The 11,117-nt window shown below is 40.5% G+C and overlaps 1 protein-coding gene across 1 annotated transcript; it reads right to left on the bottom strand.

Annotated features, from left to right (window-relative positions):
* Positions 1-6,542: 6,542 nt before the first annotated feature.
* On the bottom strand, positions 6,543-8,845 carry LOC146313932 (tripartite motif-containing protein 16-like). The gene has a single exon (XM_084737255.1). It carries the CDS (start codon positions 8,792-8,794, stop codon positions 7,124-7,126), a length of 1,671 nt encoding a protein of 556 aa, XP_084593381.1. The 5' UTR covers positions 8,795-8,845; the 3' UTR covers positions 6,543-7,123.
* Positions 8,846-11,117: the final 2,272 nt, after the last annotated feature.

Below are 11,117 nucleotides of genomic sequence, written 5' to 3'. Positions count from 1 at the left end.
TGTAACCAAGTTGTTTGTGGTCGCTAGAGTTTAGACGGATGTTCTTTTACATTTCTGCATTTGTTTGACGTTGGCGTTTAATGCATTCTGTTTATTCCCATGATGCTTCTTATTAATGTTAACTTATGAATTGGTCTCAATTTGGAATGACACTTCAGGAGTAGATTTTTAAGTGGCCTTTGTAACTATTTGCCTGTCATTGGACGTGGTGGATTCTGTTGTCCAGATGTTCATTCATGGATAACCACAGTGTGCATTATTCATTCACTCATGAGTCAAATGGATGTGACCACCTTTGTCTTCCGAAATCCTTTGTAACTAGGCATGCCGCGATTTTTGAAAAAATCGATTTAAATCGATTTTTTTAAATACGATTCGAATCGATTTAATTAAACCATGAATCGCGATGTGGCCTCCAGGCCAGCAGAGGGCGCACTCGAGTTAAACTACGTTCTTGTTCAACGTCTCTATATGCGGCCCTACGTGTGACATGCTAGCACCGCTCCAGCTACAACAGGAAGTCGGGGTGCGCAGCGTGCCTATGCAGGTCACAAACAAACAGTGCAGCAGCCAGCGAACAGAGAGCAAGCGAGAGAAAAGAAAAGCGTGACCCCGCATTTACACCTGCTCCGCAGAGAATACGCAGCGAGTCTATTTTCGACGGATGGCGCGTCAATGGGCACAGAGCTGGTCGAACGGGCAGGAAGTCAGGCACGGAAAACAGGAGAGAATCCGGTTGATTTTCAAAATAAAACACCCCGTGCCGACTCGCGATCATAAAGACAGACAGAAAAGAAACAATTTAACTACGTAGTCTGCTTATCCATGGTAGAAGCACAAAGAGCAAGGAAAGAGGACTTAATCAACAAAATCAGAGCAAGTAAACATAATCAGACGGGCAAAACGCTCCGCTGCTGAAACGCTTCTGAAACGCTGCTGGTGTAAATTGAAGTCGTGTGCATGACGGAGCAAAACCGCGGCGCAGCGGGGGTCGAACTCGAAAGCGAGGTTGAAATTGCGGAGGCACCGAGCAATTTCAAGTCCGAGGTGTGGAAACATTTTGGCTTCCCAAAGACAGTAAATGAAAAAGGAGAAAAGATAATAGACAAGACAAACACAATATGCAAACTATGTATTGAAAAGAGCATAAGAGAAAACACTACAGTATTTTTAAAAAGGAAAAGGCTGGAGAAATAAGAGAGAAATGTAAGAGAAATAATAAAGATAAGAAAATCAGTCATTTGCCTGTAAATTAATTTTGTGTTGTACATGATTCGAATCGTGATTCGAATTGTATCGTGAACCCTGAATCGTGATTCGAATTGTATCGTGAGTTGAGTGAATCGTGGCATGCCTATTTGTAACTATTTGCCTGTCATTGGACGTGGGTGGGTATAATTCAACTCACTGCAGAGAGAGAGAGATCAATAAAGGTTATTTGAGGTCAACTAAACTCCGTCCTGTTGGTTGCAGCAGGGGAGGCTACTTGATCTGTTGGTCTTCCTCAGACTGGATGAAACTGTTTCACTTCTCTCTCTCAGCTCAGTAACCGTGGCAACAGACAGGCATCACTGCTGAACCACGACAACAAACATGTTCCAGTAAAATTGGTAAAAAAAAGTTAAACACACTGACGTTTACTCCTGAGTAACATTTTTAATTTAGGAACTAAAAAATTCAGAGGTTCATAGTTGAATACAAGTTAAGGATTGGGAGACTTTTGTTGTTTTAACTATTTTTTTTCTTGTTTCTATATTTCTATTTTATACATATTAATTTACATAGAAGATTTTTTTCAATTCTTCAAGAATAAATTTCAGTATGAAAAAAAGACACTTTGAAATTAAAATGTCTGACAAAATAAAGCCAGAATCATTTGAAATAGGTAATGCTAAATTTCTGATTCTGATTACCCTGATAGACTAATTGATTTATTGATGAAGATGATCATGAGAATAATCCAAGTCTCTGTTGGTTGAGTCAGAGCATTTCCATAGAGAGACACTTTGCATCAGCAGCAGCATGCTCCAGTGCTCTGGGAGAGTTTATAGTCCTGAGAGATGAACAAAGGATGACTGACAGCTGTCCTTCATGACAACAGAAGACACAGAAATCCTCCTCATCAAAAACATGACTTTGATCTGCGTCCTCATCTGGACTCTCCTCTGCTGCTGCTTCACAGGTAAAGTCCAGAGAATCAAACTCCTCTCCTCTGTCAACATCCGTCCCTCTGAAATGAAGCCCACAAAACCATGATGCTGTGTTCTGTTTTTGTCTCTGTGTCCTCAGAGTCCAGAGGACAGGTCACAGTGACTCAGCCTGGAGCACTGAGCTCTGCTGTGGGAGCCTCCGTCTCCATCACATGTAGGACCAGTCAGGATATTCATTCTAATGATTTAGCCTGGTACCAACAGAGAGATGGAGAAAAACCTAAACGGCTCATTTACTTAATTAGCAATCGAGATTCAGGGATTCCAGCTCGTTTTACAGGCAGTGGATCAAAGTCTGACTTCACTCTGACCATCAGTGGAGTCCAGACTGAAGATGCAGCAGTTTACTACTGTCAGTTTACTTCCAGGAGAAATAAATTGTGTATGAGACACAACTGTGAGCAGAGAGATGGTCCTGGAGATGGAGAGCATAGATATGAAACACTAGATGAAGTCATGATGACTTGACATTTATATGCTCAACAGTCAGCCTGTGTTCACACAGTGAAAACTGGTCGTACAAAAACCTTCCTCAGTCACACTGAACAGAAACTGAAGTGACTGCTGCAGCTGGAAGCTGCTGCACACACTGATACATTTCACTGAGTACACACATACACAGAGACACTCCTGTTTTGATGTTGAGGTAATGCATCGATAGCATACCTGGAGTTAATGTATTTAGTCAGCAGATCGTATGGGCTAACATAAGAGTCGAGGTGGAAAAGGAGATGGGGAAGGAAATTCCCAGTTGATCCGTTTTACTCCTTCAGACTGTGAATATGAGAGAGGCAGAGATATGGATGGTTATGTTGAACAAGCTGGCATGACGAGAAGGGCTGTAAACAGAAGAAGTTGGGGTGAATTCAGAGCATCTCAACAACCCAAAGAAAGCCAGTAAGAACATGGATTCGAGGGTTAAGTCAACCATCGGGGACATGTAGCCTGAGCAGAGTGTGGATGCAGAGGTTGAAAAGGTCAGAAGTGAGTGGTAAGCATCTATTTGAAAGCGCAGGTTCCTGTTTGCACAAGTCTTTAACTAGCATGGTAACATGTGAATGAGAGGTGGCAGGACAAGGGGAGCCTGTGACTAGTTTATAGAAGAAGTTGATTCCTGCCAAGTAGATCTGGATAGTGGATGCCCAGATGTTTAAGATGGAATGAGCGTCGGTGATGAAGTTGCAAAGACTGCTGTAAGCCTCTGGCCTGGGTTGGCTTAATACAGCTTGACTGCTGCTGAGGAGAGCTGGGCATTTAGGCTATGATAAACAGCTTTTCCTTTTACGGTACGAAGATGTGGACCCTGGCCCAACGCCTTATTACAGTAGTGTGTTGCAGGCATGGCAGATTTTCAAGGTTGACGAAACTCCGGGTATGTAGTTGTTTGAGGATCATTTGAGACCTTACAAAGTTGTCAAAAATCAGACATTACAGTCTGCTAGCCTGCGAGCCAGCCTCAGAAAAGCTGGCTGCACCAAACTGGGCCATCTGATGAAGATGAGAGCAACATCTGTGGACACCCTGAGAGCGAGAAGCAACATCACCTCTATCAGACTCATCAACAGAGTTGTGGAGGAAGTCTGTGCTGCCCTGCAGTGGAAGGTTGTACATGGTGCAATAGCTACAAACAGACACACAGCGCAGACAGAGACTCTGTTTCATTTATTTGTACAGTGTCCCCGGCTGTCAGCATTGTTTGAGCTTTTAAAAAGGTGGTTTCTGGGGTTCGGGGAGGTTTTTTCCTTTGACTTGTATGTCTTTGGTCCAAAGTACTGTGCAAGGAAGAAGCGCATTCACACAATGATTAATTTCCTTTCTGGTTCTGCCAAGTTGGCCATTTGGTTGACGCAGAAGGACCGGGCTCAGAGTATCGGCGGTGTGGAGCCGGTGCTGGTTCTGGAGGGTTTGTTTAAGGTCAGCCTGAGGGTAGAACATGCTTACTATAGGATGGCAGACAATGTGTTAGCATTTTGGGTGGAGGAGGATGAGGAGTTGATTGTTAATTTCTGGTCAAAGAAATATGTTTCCGGGTTTGATGGTTGTAAAGTAGTTGCAATGGTTCAATAAAGGGATTTTGAAAACTAAAACCTCTCCTCCTGGCTCCACATCATACATTTTTCTCCTCTCTCCTTTCCTTAACTTCTGCTTTCTCACTCCTTTCTCTCTCCCCTCATCATCTCTCTGCTCCCTCTTCTGCTTTGTGTCATGTTGTGACAGGTTTTGTCTCCTTTCCTCTTCACTCTCTCACTCATTTTCCCTCCTGGCTCGTTCTCACACTTATCTCATTTTCTTGATCCACCTTTCATCAGTATCGTCCTCCGTTCTCCCTCCTCCTTTATTTTCTTCACTTTCTCCTTAAATATAAATGTATAAATATATTTATAATAAAATATAAAAGGATACGAGGCTTTTGAGAAAACATTCAGGGCTTAAGCTTCAGTAGCCGCTCCCTAAAAGACAGTAAATGAAATGTAAAAGACAAGAGGAAAGACAGGGACTTCAAAATAAATCTATGTCAGTAATATACCAGAAGAATGAAATCTTATCCTGAGAAAGATAAACTCAGTCTTTGTGGATTCATTAAATCTATTTTCACTTTAGACACCAACATATCAGAGGACCCAATAAATAAAGGATGGAGGTAAAAGATAATAAAAATAAGAAACAGCAGATGGAGCCACACACACACACACACACACACGTTAGTAAATGCACCTTGATCTCTTTTAGCGAGTTTCATGAACTTCATCATCAACATAACTACATGAAATGACCTCAAGTCTACAACTACACAATATCTTTTGTCTGTGTGTCAGGACTCAGTTTCTGCATCAACAAGTGATAGAAAACTCATTTCAGTGCCACGAACCAAACAGTTGCACTGTGGTGTGGATGTTACAGAAACATCAGAACGTCCAGTTAACATAACAGCAACACTCACTCTACATGGCTCTGACAGCAGGCGTCCTTCCCCTCACTGTCACTGGATAATATCCACAGTAGACATGGTTAAAATGCTGAGCTAAATGCTCTAAAGTGCATCTGGATTTTACTCAAAATGATTCCAACACTGTTCAGAATATCCAACAAACAGTTGTGTGTAAACTGGAGAAACATCTGGCGACACATGGGACCAGATTACTTCCAGGAGAAATAAATTGTGTATGAGACACAACTGTGAGCAGAGAGATGGTCCTGGAGATGGAGAGCATAGATATGAAACACTAAATGAAGTCATGATGACTTGACATTTATATCTATGATGAGGAGACCACTGATGATGATGATGCAGCTGGTTAGAAAATGATCAGATTCTTCAACAGAGTTGATTTTTATTCATTTAACTGTTTCTAGTACTGTAACTGATATGTAGAGTTAATTTATTTTAGTAGGTTAGGTTTTATTTATCATGTAAATATTATAGACATTTACTCTGTATTTATTTTTATTTAAATGTTGTCAAGTCATCATCATTTTGTGTTTCTTCTTTTTAATAAAGTATCTGTTCAGACCCTGTTTAAGCACCGGCACCATTTTAAAAGCATCATTTTAGCAGCAGTATCAGATAAAACCCAAATGATACCAACCTTACATGTAGTTAACTACCCCCCAACACAGCTGATATGTTACTTTTCTCATTCAGAAAATATAAAAAAAATAATTAAGTTTGTGTTTAACATCTGTCTGTCCCTTATTAATCTGTGTAAACTAAATATTCATATTTATTCAAGTGTTTTTTCACCATAGATGTGTTTTAAATGACTGATTGTTTGGTTTGTAAAATTCAGCTCTCACAATTACCCAAGAGCCCAAAGTGACGCCTTAACAATTCTTATTTTATCCAATCAACAGTCCAAAAATATTAGAAATACATGAAAATGATTAAAAATGAAAAGGAACAGCAGCAAATCAAGCTGGAATCATGAACTTGTATCAACTGTATATTTTGGAATAAACACTTCATGTTTTTTGTGCAGAAATCTTAATTTATGAAGCAACTAGTGACTAAAGCAGTCATATGAATGTAGTTAAGAAAAAAGTTTTCCTCTGAGAATGTAGTAAAGTACAAGTAGAAAGTGACATGAAAAGAAAAAGTATCATGGAGCATGTGTGAGCACATTTACATGAAACAACATTTTTGTCTGTGTGTCAAGTGTGTCTCCATTCAAGTGACAGAAAACTAGACTCAGAGTTGAAAGGACAGAAAGTGACAAATGAACTTGTGTTTTACACGTGAACACTGAACTTTGTTGTGTTTCAGGAGGAAAACTGACACAGTTATACTCCAATATTAGTTTCACATTTTCTCCATCAGCTTTTTATGAGACCCTGGAATGAAGACGAGAAGAAAATGATTTTTGTGTTTGTTTATTCATATGAACAGACACAGTTTTTTCACACATCCCATCAGTAAAGTCTGTTAAATGACTTGTTGAATGATTTAATGTACAGATTCACTTCATCCACACAATCACTCTGTTTGATCTGAATCTGAGCTTTGTAAAAGAAAAGAAAATGAAGAATGAATTATTAATTATCATTGGGATTATTAGTTTTATGATTTTACTTTCTCTCTTAAAATCCAGGCAATGGAAGAAAAACAAGACAAATTTAGAGCACAGAGAAGTTTAGTTTTCATGCTGAGAAATATCAGTTGAGGTTAAAAAAAGTCATCGTGAGCAATGATGGCTCCATGACTAAACACATACAGGAATGAGCATCACCTAAAGAAAGTCAAACATTTACAGAACAACAAATGAGTTGAAGAACCATCCATCATGTTTGATTGAGAGGTGATCTCTCTGCAGTGAAGGAGAGACACAACAATTAGCTCTCAGCATCAATGATGGAAACTAAACAAGAAAAACTATGAAACACAAAGTTGAAACCAGTGTCCCTTGAATGACTTGTGTCTATTTGAGTTTACAGAACTCAGCAGTGGTTTCATCATAAAGATAAAGTCCAGCATAGAGAGGCTGAGTGAATGTGGTCTGGACTCTGTGGAGGAGAGTCATGGTTTCAGAGACGCTGTAGAAGGACAGAATACCTGCACTGTGATCCAGGTACACTCCAACTCTGGAGGACAGAGGACCTGAGATGAGAGTTTTGATGCGATTGTGACGAAACTTGTAACTGTTTGTGTCACAGTCTAATGTCCAAGATTTGTCATTGTATCCAAACAAACATTCAAATAAACTCCCTGCTCTGCTGATATTCTTGTATGCGACTGCTACATCAACTCCTCTTCCTCTCCACTCCACCTCCCAGTAACAACGTCCAGTCAGACTCTCTCTACTCAGGACCTGACAATATTCAGTGAATCTGTCTGGGTGACTAGAATAAGACTGTTGTTGACTCTTTCTTGTTACTTTTCTGTTCCCCTCAGATAATAACAGATATTCATTTGCTGTGTTTGGATCCAGTGTGATTTCACATGAATATTTGAAGAACTCAGCTCTGGTCTTGGACTCTGGTTGTGGCAGTAAAACATCCACTTCAGTCCCTGTCAGTGAGATTTTTGTCCATTTCTCACTCAGAACATCCTGTAGTTTATCTCTGAGCTCTGACACAGCAGCTGTCACGTCCTCAAAGTACCTCAGAGGACAGATGTTGATGTTAGATGAGTCTGTAGATTCACTGAGTGGTGACAGTGAGGGGTAGTTGTGTAGAAACTGGTTGTGGTCATCTGTGTGCGAGAGCTGCTTCAACTTGTCGTCTTTCCTCTTCAGCTCAGTGATCTCCTGCTCCAGCTTCTCCTGAAGCTCTTTGACTCGACTCACTTCAGATTCCTGCTGGGATCTGACCTGCTGCTTCACATCAGAGCGTCTTTTCTCCATGAGACGGATCAGCTCGGTGAAAATCTTCTCACTGTCCTCCACTGCTTTATCAGCAGAGCCATTGATCTCCTCCACCTCCTGTTGAAGCAACTTCACATCTTTCTCTCTGTCCTGGATTCTCTGCTGGATGTTTTGTCGACTCACCTCCAGCTCTCTCTGCCTCTCAGTCCGTTCTGCTGCTGCTGAAACTATGTCGTGTCCTTTATGTTCCTCCACAGAGCAGAGATAACAGATACACTGCTGATCAGTGCGGCAGAACATCTTCATCACCTCATCATGACGAGAGCAGATGTTCTCCTGGAGCTTCTTGGAGGCGTCCACCAGCTTGTGTTTTTCAAATGTAGGTGATTCATAGTGAGGCTGGAGGTGTTTCTCACAGAAAGAGGCCAGACATTGCAGACAGGACTTGAGGGCTTTCAGCTTTCGTCCAGTGCAGAAATCACAGGCCACATCTTCAGGTCCAGCATAGCAGTGATCAGCAGGAGCAGCTTGGACTCCAGTCTTCTTCAGCTCCTCCACTAAACCTGCTAAAATGACGTTTTTCAGCAGAACAGGCCTCGGTGTGAAGGTCTGCCTACACTGAGGGCAGCTGTGTCTTTTCTTCTCTTCCTCTTCATCCCAGTAGCTTTTAATACAGTTCATGCAGTAACTGTGTCCACAGGGAATAGTCACCGGATCCTTCAGTAGATCCAGACAGATGGAACAGGAGAAGGTTTCCCGGTCCAGCTGAAGTCCTTTCTGCGCCATTTCACCTCTCAGTAATGACTGTCTGAGTTTCACTTTCTCCCTGTGTTTGAGAGCAGAGAGAGGAGGGAGGGTTTATCAGTTGCTGATTCATTCCAGGAAGAGGAGCGGCACTGTGAATCTGAATGAAGCCTCAGATAAAATCTGATCCCTGTTTGAAAACATTTCAGTTTTTAGTTGTAAAATACTAATTGGCTCTTCAGGCTTTGCTCATCAATCAATAAGTCTGTATTTTTTTATCAAAGTCTGTTCAAATTCATATTGTAGAAGTAATAATCCAAAAACAACATTTTGTGTTTCTCTGCACAAATTATTTTTCTATGGTGATTGAGGGAGGATCAGTGTAACATAAAGTACAGTTTATATGAAAACACTTCATTCAGCGACAAATAAGAAGTTGAGGAAGAAATATTTTGGTTCTAGTACTAATGCCACACTGTGAAAATATTCCAGTACAAATAAAAGTCCTACATTGAATAATAGTATAATGTATAATCAGAAAAATGAATTTAAGGTATTAATAGTACACAGTACTGAAAAAAATGTATCCTGTGACTGATATAATACTAAAAATCATCTGATTATTATTATCACTCATGCATTAATGTAAAATCAAGATTTGACTGAGTAGTTGGTTGATTTGGAGCTCATTTTGAACTATTTTGTTTAGGACTGCAACCAATGATCACTTTCATTATGGATTAATCTGCTTATTATTGTCTCTGTTAAAACTTTGAAAACTTACAAATACATTAAAATTCCATTTTATTTTCCTGTTAATCATTTTTCATGTTAATAACAGTTTATTTTTGGAATTGTAATGGAATACAGTTACCTTGTAATATGCTGCTTTCAAAGTTTGCTAGTTTTGTTTTGTGAGGGTCGACTTGTAGGTAGTTGAAAAGGTTTTGTGAATTGATAATGGTGGAAGGACCTCTAGTGGACAGAAGGTATTACAACAACATGTAGACAGCTGCATTGTCAAAGCAGAATTCAGGTAGTACAGTGCACAGGTTAGGGTGACCGGATGAAATGAGAAACTGAGGACAGGAGAGCTGGAGGTCAACATTTCATGTCAGAAGGATTCAAATGTGTAGAATAATTCAGAGTAACATCAGACTGTCACTGTAACTGATCATTTCTTATTAATATTATGAAGACCAGTTACAGATTCTGAAGAATCCTGACAAGACGCATGAACCATCACACACAGGTGACAAGTGTGTTACGGTTACTTTCAACGTCTTTTCAACAGATTAAATTGTTTTTAGATATCTGTTATTACAGATTCCTCCTACAGTGGCAGCTGCACTCTCTGTTATCTGCTTTAAAACAGGTTGAATGACATCAATTATCCGTTAGTCCAATCCAGTGGTTCCCAAATGGTGTGACTTGAGGGAAGTCCTGCTGTGTTTTAGGATTTTCTAACAACCATACATATGATCAATCCAGTGATGGTACTCCTGAAGATTGGCTGATTCCTGAAGACGGCCCCTATTTGACTTCCTGGTTTTCGAGGGGACCTTTAGGACTACTGGTTGACAGCAGTGCTGCAGTCCTCCTCCTAACTTTGAGTCGCCTTTAGCCTTCCTGATAGATACTATGTTTGTGCCGTTTAGATAGGAGAAATGAAAAATGTGATGAAGAAAGTTGTATGTAATGAAAAACAATTATGGTTTTGTGTACATAGAATAGTATAATAGTAAAGTATGTTGTACTGTTATGACCAGCTCATACAAAGAAGGTACACAGCACACTGAACTTATCAAAACTTGAAACTGAAATGTATTAAAGATTCAAACACAAATAATTACTGCAATGAGGTGTGAAAGTCAGTATCAGTGGTGTGTGAGGGGGCATGTTCTCAGTGTAAAACAAAAGACAGCAACACAAAGTCAAAGTCATGGCGTGGACAGAGGAGTGGCAGCAGGTGGGGTTAAGTAGCTTGGGAACACTGACCAGGTGGTCCCGGTTACTTGATGGCGCCGAGGCCCTGGGGCCGTCACATGACAGGTGGTTGTTCTTGAGGAACAGGAGTCTGTCTTGGTTGTTCAGTGAGGTGGATGTTGGTCACAATGTTGAGATGTGCTGAATGTCAAAGATGTGTCCAACAGTAAAATGTTCCTCAATGTCTTGAACATCATCCATTCACTGTTTGCCAATGTTCACACTAAGCATTCATCAAATGAGTCTCAGTTGTTGTCCTGTGTATCGACGATAATTGACCCACTGATATTTGATCCTTATGTGCTGGCAACATTTCATTTGCATCCCTCACAGCGATGTTGTTTTGTCATCAAATGTGGTTTGATGGCCTCCACTTAAC

Source organism: Lutjanus erythropterus, chromosome 15, assembly GCF_056507025.1.
Source record: "Lutjanus erythropterus isolate fLutEry1 chromosome 15, fLutEry1.hap2, whole genome shotgun sequence".
Classification (NCBI taxonomy): Eukaryota; Metazoa; Chordata; class Actinopteri; order Lutjaniformes; family Lutjanidae; genus Lutjanus; species Lutjanus erythropterus.
This window is presented reverse-complemented; position numbering and strand designations above follow the sequence as displayed.